Consider the following 11,890-nt stretch of genomic DNA (forward strand, 5'->3'; position numbering starts at 1 on the left):
ACTCTTCAGCAGTGCAGCCCTTTTCCGAGAACGAGCGCCATCCAATCAATGGGACTTTCACCTGAGCAGACGCACCTGGACAGGACTGTGAAGGACCTTTCACTCGCTTTGATGGGGGCCGTGCGTTGTGGGCGGGGAGGGATGCGGGAAGCCGCTGGCCCTGCCCAGCCGAGCTCACCCTGGAGCAGAGGGAAGCACGACTTTCGGGGCGAGATCCCGTCCGGACAGTCGCGCTCCGGCCAGGAAAGGGGTGCCTGCGGAGTCCCCTCTCCCCTGCAGCGTGCTTCCCTGCTCCGCCTCTCCATTGCCTCTGAAGCTGCTTGCGGAGAGAGGAAGCCGAGAGCAGCCCTGCTGGAGCTGACCATCGCGCCCAGCGCGCCGCGGCACCCCACACCTCCTCCCTCCCTCGGAGCATCTTCTCCTGCTTGGCTACGCAGGTGGGGAAGGTCGTGCCGTTGCAGCTTCTACCTTCATCTCCGCTTAGGAAGCGTCAACTGCGTTTGGCGTAATGAGCAATGTAGAGAAGGGCAAGCCGAGGGCTGCCTGGCCCCCCCCCCCCCACCGGGACGGGCTCTCGGTGACTCTCTCCCAGGGAACGGGCCACCAGGCGGCTTCTCAGCCGCCGCAGTCAAGGCCTCAGAGCGACAGGAGGCCCTTGCGAGGTGCAAAGACCCGTGACCGAGGAAGCTCCGCGAGGGCTGCCTGGTGCAGACCAAAACCAGGACGCCACGGCTAGGGGTTCCCTGGCCGGAAGACTGCTCTCAAAAGGGGGAAGTCGTACGGTGGAGGCCGCTAGGAGGGGTCCCTGGAGGGGTGGAGTGCCTCTGCGTGAGCTCCCGTCACCCGTCCTGTGCCGACCGGCCCTCTTTGGCGCCCGCCTGGTCAGTTTCTGCTCCGTTTCATGGGGACATAGAAGGCTGCTTTCCAGAAAGCAGATTTTTCTGGTGAGCAATAGCAGAACTTGGCCCTGTAAGTTACATCGGTTGCTCAGTACATCCAGGTAGCCTGGCGATGCAGTCTCCATGACAACCAGGCAGCCTTCTCAGAGGCATCGTACCTGTATGGCCACCTGACAGCGCTCGGCCGGTGGGTCCCGCAGCACCCCGTCCTCTGGCCGGGCGAAGCCAGCAGCATCTGTGTGGGGAGCAGGCGGACCCCCTGCAGCAGCGGCACCTGGGCGGCCCCTGAAATGGGGCAGACAGGCCCTTTCCGATGCCCGGCCACCTCTCCGTGCATGAGCCTGAGGAAGAGATGCCAGAGGGGGCAGCCGTCCGTGAGGTCACACCGAGGGACTGCTGAAGGCTGCGATGGCCACCTCCAGCTCAGCTCAGACCTGGGGTGGCCGGGCCTGTTTGGCCGGGCATGGGGAGAGACGGCTCCGCCCCGGGCTGGAGCAGCCCCTGGCGAGGAGGGCTGCCGCCCACACAAGAGCCGCACCATCTTTCCAGGACGGGCGCCGATCCTGGCAGCGGCCTGGCACGCCAGGGCTCTGGCAGGACACCTCTTAGCAACGGCCACAGGCAGGACATGGCGAGGGACCAACAGCTTTTATTTCCCACAGGTCTTCCCACAACCCTCTGTGACCCCCACAGCCCACGGCTTTCCTGCAGCTGCACAAAGCGGCCCCACCTTGCCTTGCGTGCCGGGCTTCGCCGTCTGCACGCCAGAGAGAAGCCGCTGCGGAGGCACTCGCTCCGCAGCGCCGACTGGGAAATGCCCCTTCGTGCGACCAGCCGGCTCCCGCCAAGAGGCAGCACAGGCCCAGAGGCCTGGACTGGCCGCTCCGGAGGTGTGCGAGGCAAGCAGCTGCTGGACGGATCCGCCGTGCCGGCAGAGGGCTGCCCGGGGGCGTTTCGCCTACTGAAAGCGCAGCTGCTGGATCGGTGCTACCAGGGCAGCTTTTCTGCTTTCAAAGACAAGATGCGACACACGCCGTGGCTCCATTCCCCCGCAGTGGGAAGCCCCGCTGATTCCCCAGGGCTGTCAGCCCGGCAAGGCAGCCCGGAGGTGGAGGGCAAGCCTCGCGGTCTGCCAGTGTGACCCCCAGCCACAAGCCCTCCTGCCCCCCCTCGACAGCAAGCTGGCTGGCTGGCGGTGCTCCTGACACGCTGGCTCCTTTGGACGGGCTGCCAGGGAACTCCTCCCCAGGCAAGCAGCCCCCCCCAAGAAGCCCCTTCCGGGAGCCGAACCAGCCGTGGCTGCACAGGCCCTCGGGGGAACGGGGGCGCAGCCGAGTCTCCGGGACCGGGCCGGAGGCTCTCGGGCCACGTTGCTGCAGCCCTCTCACGCGGCCAGTGACGCGACAGTGAAACCCGCTGCCTGGGGAGTTGGGGGGGGGGGCTCTCCTGCCCTGGGGATGTTCAAGGGGAATCTGGACTGTCATCTGAGTGGGGGTGTGTAGACCCGGGGGGGGGGGGGGGGCGATCTTTACGGCCTGTCCCGGCTCTACCATTCTACGGCTTGGTCCCCCAAAGAGACACGGTGCACCCAGCCGTCTCGGAGCACGTTCCACTCATTCTTCATTCAAAGGGAAAGTGACACCGTCGACCAAAACCACCCGCGCTCCATCCCTGCCAGCGCGCTTCCCGGCAATGCGGGGCCTCCTCCTCGGCGTGCCGGTTTCTGCTGCCTCAGGTCGAGAGATTAGGGCAGGAGTGACCGCTCGGCTGATACAGAAGGGAGCCGGAGATCGGGGAGTGCCCAGAGAGGGCAGGGGCAGCGCAGTGTGCCTCAGTTCCAGATAGTCAGAGAAATCTCAGGATATACTGGGGCTGCAGGCTGCCAGGGCAGAAGCATCTCCCCGGAACAGCAGAGTGTCAGAGCTCGTTGTGCTGAAGGCCCCGGGAAATCCGGCTGGACAAATCTTGCAGGTGCTTCTTGACCTGTGGGACAAAAAGCCGGTTCTGCTGGAGTCCCATCTTGCTGTTTTTTGCAGAAAGCCAATGCCAGGTGGCCCAGCCGCCGGCGGAGTGCCAAGCACGGCATGTGGGCGCGCGGGGGGAGCAGGGTGGAACGCGGCGGCCGGGCAGCCCGGGCAAGTGCTCCAAAGCAGGGACGGGGCGGCCGTGGGGGGCTGCCCCACTGGCCTCCACTGCCTGCAGAAAGGCCTCCGCTGCACCCTGGCACTGCGGGAGGCGCCTTCCCAGCCCCCCTGGAAAGGGGCGTCCCCAGCCAAGCAGGGTCCAGTTTGATAGGGACAGGGCTGGCTGCACTTGAAATTTCCCACCAACTTACAGTTCATTTTCATCAGACAAGCCGCTAAAAAGCCTATTCTCTTTTTTCTAAAGGAGGAAAATTCACTACACATTTCCACTATTTCTAATATTTTTTCGAGCTCCCGCTGACCACAACTCCCCAGGCAACCGTTCCCACTTAGGGCTCGGGCCTGGATCTCGCCTGCAAAGCAACCGCTGCGCTTGGAAGACCCCGTCCCGTCCAGGGACTGCACCGATTCACGGCGGAAAGCGGCTCTCTTCAGGCTGGGTAGCGCCTTGCGGGACCAGAAGGGCCACAGCCAATCCCAGCCACCCAGACGAGAATTCTGCCCGCCGCTCAGCGAGCCCTCTCCTCGTGGGCAGCGGCCACCTCCTTGGGGGCTGTTCTGCACCGGCAGTCGCGCCAGCCCGGCTCAGCTGCCGGCCACTGGCCGGGAGCCGCTCAGGGCCATGGCCATGGCCACGGCCACGGTCACACGAACACAAACGCAGGGCGGGGGACGATGGCCGGGGAGCGGCACTTGCGAAAGGGACCTCGGGGTGCTGGTCGACGGCAGGCTGAACAAGGCCAGCAGTTAAGCGGGCGAACGCCACCCTCGGATGTCTAGCCAGCAGCGTGGCTCCCAGATCTAGGGGGTGTTGATGCTCCTCTACGCGATTCTGGGGCGCCCACAGCTGGAGCACTGCAGCCAGTGCTGGGCTCCACATTATGGGAGAGACATCGCTAGGTTGCAATCGGTTCCATGCGGGATCACAAGAACGTGAGTCGGGCTGGGAGGGATGGCATGTGAGGAGAGATGGAGGGTATTGGGCCTTTTCAGCCTGGAGAAGAGGAGACCCCGAGGGGGTCTTTTAGCGACTTCTGGGTATGTGAGGGGGCGTCAAGGGGAGGAGGGCTGGGACCTGTTCTTCCCTGCAGTGGAGGGCAGGACGCGTTCCAGTGGGGCAAAGCTCAAGGACCAGGCTTCAGGCTGGATGTCAGGAAGTGCTTCCTGGCGGCTAGGACACCTAGATACGGACTGGGCTTCCAAGGTTGGGGCCCCTTCGGTGCGGGTGTCCAAGGATAGGCTGGACATGCACATGGTGGGCATGTCGTGAGCAGAGCCGGCTGGAGCCGGGGTCAGACTAGATGGCCCGGGAGGCCCCTTCTGCCTCGCTCTGTTTCTGGGTTTCTCTGTTTCTACCCAGCGGCGAGAGCAGTGCCAGAACTATGACTCTGGGGCCTCTTCGTACAACCCCGTGTGCGCACTGCCCCCGGCCCCCACGCCCGCTCTCCTCCCCGTGCTCGGGGCGCCTCGGAGTGGCGGGGCCGTGGCACGTTCCCGTGGGGCCTCGGGTGCCTGCTGCAGGAGCTTCCCTGCCGGTCGTCAGGGGGCCCTGGCACGGGCCCCGCCTCTGGGTGGAGGGGAAGCGCACGCCCAGTGGGAGCTGGGGAAGGGGAGGGCGGCTCTGCCCCAGCTCGGGACGGCGCGGTGCAAGGGGGTTCTCGCCTGGCAGCGGTTCCGAGGCCCTCGCGGCGCACGCACGATGCTCCGAGGCCTGGCGCTGGCCACCGCACAACACGTGCTCTGGGCTGCCACCACTGGAGGGGAGGGGAGGGACAGCTCCCGCGGCCCCCCCCCAGTGGAAACGGGCCCTGCCTGAGGCGGCTGTGGGCCCACCACCCCCGAGGGGGCCCAGGGCAGCCCGACGGGGTGCTGGAGGCGGCTGCCTGGCCCCGTGCCAGGCAGGGGGACGCCCACCCACCTTGTAGCCCAGGTCCTTCGTCTTCTCCTCCAGCATGGTGTACTTCTCCTTGTTCCGCACGATGTGCTCCTTGTCGCCGGTCCCCTCCACGTGCTTCAGCTTCTGGTGCGAAATCTCCAGCTGCTTCTGGTAATGGTGGTGCTTCTCCACCTTCGCTTCGAAGTGTTTCAGCTCCTCCTGGGCAGCAGATTCCGCCTTCATCAGGCGCCTCTCCCGGCCGCTCTGCTCCAGGGCCGGCTCCGCCGCACCCACACTCGAGGGCCCCTTGCGCCGTTGCCGTGCATCGCAGCAGGCGCCAGGCACGAGCAGCCCCCGCTAGAACCCCCTGCCCGCGAGACCCTTCCCCCCGCCGGCACACGAGCCGGGCGAGGGGCGTCCTCAGCCGAGGGGCCGGCCTGGCGCTCGCCCCCCGCCAGCAGAGCCAAGGGAGCACATCCGGCCTCGAGGGAGGCGGGAAGGCGAGCCCAGCGGGGCGTGTGGCGCCACTGAGAAGACCGAGGGAGCGGAGGCTGAGCCGGAGGCAGGGAAGCACCCGGGCCGGAGAACACTCACCCGCAGCGATTCAAGCTCTTTCTCTGTAAAATTGGTGGATTTCGCCATATCCCACAGGTCAATCACGCGGGGCTCCTCAAACTCTGGAGGGGCAAGAAAATGCGTTCCTTGTCAAAACAGACCGTCCCGCGGCGCGTCCCATGCCAATGCACGAGCACAGAAACAGTGCTGGCCCTGCGGCCGCTCGAACGTCAGCCGAGGACCTGGCCTGCACACGCCCTTGGGAACCTGGCCGGGGAGGCCCCACGTGCCGGCGTGCGCGCACACAAGGCTGTGTGGTGCGGGTGCCGGGCGCGTGCGCAGCGCCCGCCGGCTGTCCCACGTGCCCGCGCGCCACCGCATCCCAGCCAGGCCAGCAGCGAGGCGAGGGGCCACGCGGCCGTACCGCTGGTGGCGTCGTAGCCCTGGTGGCTGACCCTGCGCAGGCGCTCGAAGCCCTGGTTGATGCTGTGCAGGCGCTCCTTGAGCTCCGAGTGCTGGCCGAGCAGGCGCTCCTCCTTGCGCAGCTGCTCCTCTTCCAGCGGGTTGATCATGTTCTTGTGGGTGTCTGGAAGGGAGCAGAACGTCACCAGCTGGGGCAAACGGGGGGGGGGGGCAGCACCCCAGAGAAAAGCCTTTCGGCCCCTGAACGGAGTTAAACATTGAATTAACACTAGGAATGCTTCCGGACCTTCGGCTCTGCGCACCGTCTCCAGCAGGATGTTGTATTCGCGCACTTTCTCCCGGTGGTGAGCAAACTCCCGCCACAGCTTGTCCAGTTCCTCCTCCTGGAACCTGCCCGACGACCTGGCCTTGAGGAGAGAGCGAGCCAGAGGGGTGAGGCGCCCACTGGCCTGGCCGGAAGCCCCCTCGCGCTGGCCAGGCGCTCCGGGGCGGCTGCAACACGCAGGTCCCTCACCAGGGGACGGGGAGCCTGGCCGGGCAGAGGCGGCCCTTCTTCACACGGTGCCGAGCTGAGCGAGGGGCCCTCCACGGCCAGGGCGCCGTCAGAGGGGAGGGGCGATGGCACGCGGCCGGGCAAGGACAGGCGTGGCTACTGGTCCCGCGGCACATGCCCTTCCGCTGCCCCGGGAGCCGGAGGGGGAGGGTGGGCAGCTCTCCCTCGCTCGGGGGCTTCGCCCGGAAGGGCTTTGGTCTGATCCAGCCTCCGGGCCATTCCGAAGTTTTGGGGCCCTGCCAATCCTTCCTCTGGTCTGAGTGAGGAGACCGAGTTTCCCTGCATCTCCCCTGTCGCTGGGCGATAGTCTTCCCCTTCGTCAGGGTTCAGAGCCAGCAAACTGGCTCCAGGAGCGGCTGCCCAATGCCAGGAAGCTGCAGGCTTGGAGGGAAGCCCCTCCGCAGTAGCCGTGCCGTGTGCGATCGCCCCCTGCCGAAAGCCGCGTGCCAGCAGCACCCGGACAGGGCCTCTGCTTGCCCTCAGCTCAGACCATCAGGGCGTGTGGTGAGGGGGGGCAGGGAAAATGCTGGGGAGGCAAAACCGACCCGTGGCCACCTCTGCCATCAGAGGTCGGGGACTCTGCCAGCATGCCGGGGAAACACCCGTCCCTGAGGCTCCCCCGCGAGGGACGCAGATGTGCAGAGCCCGGAGGCAGGGGCACGAGGGCGGGTGGGCGCACCTTGTTCCACAGCTTCTCCAGCCTGGGGTCCTCGAGGCTATCGTTTTCCAGGCCATCTTTGATGAAGTTGGTGGCCTGTGCTGCTGCTTCTTTCTTCCCGTTCATCCCGTACTTTGCCATAATTACTGGAGGGGAGAGAGAGAGAAACAGGCACTGCACCGGCACCCTCAGACCGGCCATCCCCGTCCCAGCCGGGCAAGGCAGACGGTCCCACACCCACCCGAGCAGCCACCACGGGAGGCGGAGTCCAGCCTGACTGTCCTGAACCCGGCCAAGTGTGCCAGCCCGGCAGTCCCCTCACGAGTCGCGCCTTCGCGGTTCCAAGAGATCCCGCCAAAGTGCCAATCTGTGGGCTGCGTGGACACAGCTGCTGGCTTCTAAGCGTGGAAAGCAGGAGGGGAATCGCCTCATCCGGCTGGTTCCCTGCTGCCCTGCGGTCCCTAACGCCCTGCTCCGACAGCATCCGCTTGGGCCGAAGGCAGACGGACCGTGCGGGGACTGCCGGGCCAGAGGCCCTGAAACGGCCTCACCGGGTTTCAGCCCAAGGTTTATTGCAATTTACGTATTTAAAGCATTCATAACCCTCTTAGTTCTAGCTGTAATTTAAAAGTGTTTTGCAATAAGCAATCGAAACACAGCTGCAACAAGCAAGCATAGAAATCTAATAATAATCAGTAATGTTTATGTAACAGCAAATTTAATATACAAGTAAAAATAAGTCTTACATAAACCTCACATAACCACACAAATCATGAGCATGCTGGAGCTCCAAGAAGCAGCCAATTCCCCTGCTCAAACACAGAAGTTTTCAAAACCACCTTAAACTGTTCCAGACTTGCAGTTAAGCACAGTAGCAGAGCGAGGAAGTTCTGGATATCCGAATCTGAACGCCTGCAAACGAAAGGGCCCCGCAAAGAGGAGAACGCGGGTGCCAAGCTTCACACACGTGGCCGAACGAAGCACCTTCCTCGGCTGCCGCTTGCTGCCCTTCCACTGGGGGGCCGCCGGAGGACGTCTTAAGACGTGGGCCGCCAGCGAAGGAGAGAGGCACCCCTGCTGGCCCCCGGGACCCTTACGGCTGCAAAGGCGGGTGCCGACCCCAGAACCGGGCCCAGAAGTGAGTGGGTGGGCAGCACGGGGGTGCGGCCAGCCGAGGACTGGGAGCCTCCAGCCAGCTCTTCGCTGCCCCGCTTCCCCTCCGAGGGGAACCCAGCAGTGCCGTGCAGTGCCGTGCAGTGCAGTGCCGTGCAGTGCAGCGCAGCGCAGCGCAGCGCAGCCTCGGCCTCGCGTGAAAGGCCCTGACACGCAGGAAGGGTTCAGAGGAGGGCGGCAGGGATGCTGGAGGGACTGGGAGCAAAGCCCCGAGGAGAGACTCAGGGAACCCGGCATGCTTCGCCTCGGGAGGAGAAGGCTGAGAGGAGAGGAGAGGAAGGGCAGTGTCTCCTCTCGGTCGTCCCAGGGTGCAGGACACGGAATAACTGGCTTGAGCTATAGGAAGCCAGATTCCGGCTAGATATCAGGAAAAAATTCCTGACAGTTAGGGCAGTGGGACAAGGGGAAAAGGGAGCCCAGGACCAGTGGGGGGGGCTCCCCCACAGGGAGGCATCAAGATGCAGCTGGAGGCCCTCTGAGGGGGTGCTTCAGCCTGGGGTCCTCACGAAGCCGCGGGTTGGACCCGATGGCCCTGGGCCCTTCCAACTCTGCTGCTCTGCGTTGCAGCTGCTGGGGGAGGGGCTGCTGGGGCTGGACCCCCCCCCCCAGGCCAGAAGTGGTTGCAGCTGGCAGTGCCACCAAGCACCCTGTGCCACGGAGCCTGTGGGGCCTGGATCTCGGAACACCTCTGCCCGCTGCCCCTGTTCTCCTGGGGGAGCACGGCCCACCCAAGGGAGGGGGATCACTAATTTCCTGGCCCCAGAACCCCCCCCCCCCCGTCCAGCTGCGACTTGCCAGGGCTCAGCTGCAATTCCCGGTCCTCCTGCAACAGTCGGACTGCGGGGGGTTTGGGGAGCCTCCAGCCGGAGGAACCCCGCTGGCCCGCGTGCCCCGAGCACGGCAGACGCCAGGAGCGCCACGGCGGGCGCCACAGTTGCCGTACGATGCGCTCGGCCCCACCCGGGCGGCCGCGTCTTTGGGGGCGTTATGCAAAGAGGCGCTCATGTTTCGCGTCCCCTCAGCTGCCCGGCCGTGCAATGCGCGGCGCCTAATTAACCGCGAGCTTCCTTACCGTGCAGGTTGCGCCGCAGCTTCGCCTCCTTTTCTCCGTCCTCGTCCAGCCCTTCGGCTTTCAGCTTTTTCCAGCTCAGCTCATCTTTTTCCTGAATCTTCAGATCACTGTGCAGCTCGGCCAGCTTAACAGCAGAAAGATGCAGCTGCTAGGAGAGAAGCGAGAGCTGCGGTGGGAGGGTGGAGAGAGGGCAGATGCCTGCTGGGGGGCTTCGCCTGGCACCGCGCCCACGCAGCAGGGCCGGGAGGCGGGTGGCCGTCCGCTTCCACACACCACGCCCCTGGCTCCCATCTTCTCGTTACTGCCCTGGCCGGGACCACACCTGCGCAGCGTGGCTCGCTACGGGGGCTCTGGAGCGCCCCCAGATTCTTTGACAGGCCGGGTCTCCAGCATGCATTCCTCCGCAGAACGCACACGAGCTCCGTCCACAGCCGGGTCCGGTACGCCCTCACACCACCTGTGCCTTCCAAGCACCCTCAGGAACCTGAGAGGCAAACCGGAGCGGCCAAGCCGCCCAGGGGCCACCTGCGGCTGCTCCAGAGCATCACAGACGCTGCCCGGGGCTCCTCCGGGGCGCCCCCTCCTATCCAGCGGGCAAGGACAGGCTCTGTCTTCAGGCCACGGTCTGGCGGGAAAGTGAGGAAACCAAACTGCTGCAGCCGCCGAATTATACGCCTAGCCAACCCCCAAAGCCCCCGCCCCCGAGACACCAGGAGAGCTCCTTCTCGCGCTGAGGCCTCAGCTGCTGCACCGACTCTGCCATCCTGGGAGACGGGGCAAGGCGGCGACCGAGGCAGGCCGGCCCTGCTCCCCCTCGCCTGCAACGGCGCTGACTGCCCCTCCGCTCCGCTCGTTCCCGCCCTGACCTGACGAAAGGGAGGCTGCACCGCTTCATCATGCTGCCGCGGCCAGATCTGTGCTCCTCCCCTCGAGGGCTCCGTCTGGCTCGCTCGGCCCAGATGGCGGCCAGTGGGGTTCAGCTGGGCAACGCCACCGAGCCCGGCTCTTGTGAGGCGTGTGGCCAGTCATCTGCGCTGGTGGGGAGCCAGAGGCAACGCGGCGGGAGCACCCTTGACCCGCCGCGTGTTCCAGGGGGAGTGGAATGCGGCCCCCGCCGCCTGGCCTGGTTAATATTAACCCCACAACTCTGGGCGCTGCGAGCTGCAGCCCAAGGAGGGTCCTTGCTCCAGGAAGTCCCCCGCCAGGAACAGCAGGAGGGGCCCGAGCCCTCACGAGGTCCCCCGATTGCTCCTGCGGCTCCAGGCCCGTGGGCGGTGCTGGTGGCTAGGTGGGCCCGCTGCAACGGAGCCCCGCCTGCCGTCCAGAGCCCTGGCATGCCTCGGGGCTCAGCCGCTCTCCCCTTGCTCAGCGGGGCAGCAGAGCCCCCAGGGAGCCCCGCCAGCCTTGCAATGCCCCGGGGCCCCCGGAGGCGCAGCGCTGCGCTGGGGGGGCCGTGGGCCTCGCTGAAGGCTCTGTGGGGGCACCCAGAGGCGGCAGCTCAGGCTGCAAGTGCCAGAGTGCCAAGCAGAGCGGGGCCAAGGGAGGGAGAAGGGGCATTCCCGCAGTTACTTGAAGCAGTCAGAGAATCCACGCGAGGGGATCCCCGGGATCTCTCCAAGCGGGAGAACAGGCGCCAAGGTGGCGAACGCAGGTCGATCCACGCCAGGGAAAACGGGCTTGTCGGCAAAACACGCACCGCTCAAGTGGGGGCTGGTGGGGGCTGAGCCGGCAGCGGCTGAGTCAGGAAGGCATCCCGGGTGGCCGCCACCCCGCGGCGAAAGTCGTGACCCAGGGCGCGGGAGCTGCGCAATGGGCGCTCCGCGTTAAGCATGCCGGGGAGGCCTGAAGCAGAATCCCCGCTGCGCCGATCTATGGGGTGCCGGCGCTTCGACGCCACCGGCCGCCGCAGCAAAGGGGGCGCCGGGAAAGGGCGACTCAGCTGATCGGGTGCCGCGGGGGGCGAGGGGCGCGGCGGATGCCTGGGCTGGGAAGCCGCGGGGCGGCCGGGCTGCGCCAGCCGCCGCAGGACGAGGCCGCGCCCCGCCCCGGCGCGGGAGGCAGACGCCCGCGCACCGCTCCGCCGGGGCTCCTGCGGGCGACCCGTGCGTGCCCGGATCGCGCTTGCGCCGCGCCGCCGCACTCACCCGCTGCGCCTTCTCCCAGACCTGGTTGAGGCGCACCAGGCGGAAGGGCGCCGGCGCGCCCCCGTCGCCCTCCTCGTTGGCCGCGCGCGAGTACTTCCCGGCCGAGGCCGCGGCCGGCGGCGGCCAGAGCAGCGGCAGCAGCAGCAGCGGGAGCAGCAGGAGCAGCGGCGGCGGCGACATCTTGCGGGCACGGGCTCGGCGCAGCGAGCCGGACTACACCTCCCGGCGTGCTCCGTTCCGGTTTCCGGCGCCGCGAGGCCCCCGCGTCGCGCCATTGGCGGGCCCTGCCGTGCCGCCGGATGTGACGCCGCGAGCGGGGCGGGCGCCGGGCGCTGCCGCCGCCTCGCCTGTCCGGCCGGGCGTCGTCCTGGCCCCGCAGCAGGACGCGGGCGG

At 66.6% G+C, this 11,890-nt stretch overlaps 1 protein-coding gene across 1 annotated transcript; it reads right to left on the reverse strand.

Annotated features, from left to right (window-relative positions):
* Positions 1 to 2,494: 2,494 nt before the first annotated feature.
* On the reverse strand, positions 2,495 to 11,710 carry LRPAP1 (LDL receptor related protein associated protein 1). The gene is made up of 8 exons (XM_044444061.1): positions 11,498 to 11,710; positions 9,354 to 9,498; positions 7,130 to 7,254; positions 6,184 to 6,304; positions 5,899 to 6,060; positions 5,514 to 5,596; positions 4,962 to 5,138; positions 2,495 to 2,882 (listed from the first exon to the last, which is right to left on the reverse strand). Exons 1-8 carry the CDS (start codon positions 11,675 to 11,677, stop codon positions 2,817 to 2,819), a joined length of 1,059 nt encoding a protein of 352 aa, XP_044299996.1. The 5' UTR covers positions 11,678 to 11,710; the 3' UTR covers positions 2,495 to 2,816.
* Positions 11,711 to 11,890: the final 180 nt, after the last annotated feature.

This window comes from Varanus komodoensis, unplaced genomic scaffold (assembly GCF_004798865.1).
Source record: "Varanus komodoensis strain SLA01 unplaced genomic scaffold, ASM479886v1 scaffold43, whole genome shotgun sequence".
In the NCBI taxonomy this organism is placed as follows: Eukaryota; Metazoa; Chordata; class Lepidosauria; order Squamata; family Varanidae; genus Varanus; species Varanus komodoensis.

Excerpts from the sequence above, each read along its gene's own strand:
- LRPAP1 (XM_044444061.1), bottom strand. The coding sequence starts at position 11,677 with ATGTCGCCGCCGCCGCTGCTCCTGCTGCTCCCGCTGCTGCTGCTGCCG. Across the intron at positions 7,255-9,353 it reads GCTGCGGCGCAACCTGCACG|TAATTATGGCAAAGTACGGG; the intron begins GTAAGGAAGCTC and ends TCTCCCCTCCAG. Across the intron at positions 6,305-7,129 it reads TGGAGAAGCTGTGGAACAAG|GCCAGGTCGTCGGGCAGGTT; the intron begins GTGCGCCCACCC and ends TCTCTCCTCAAG.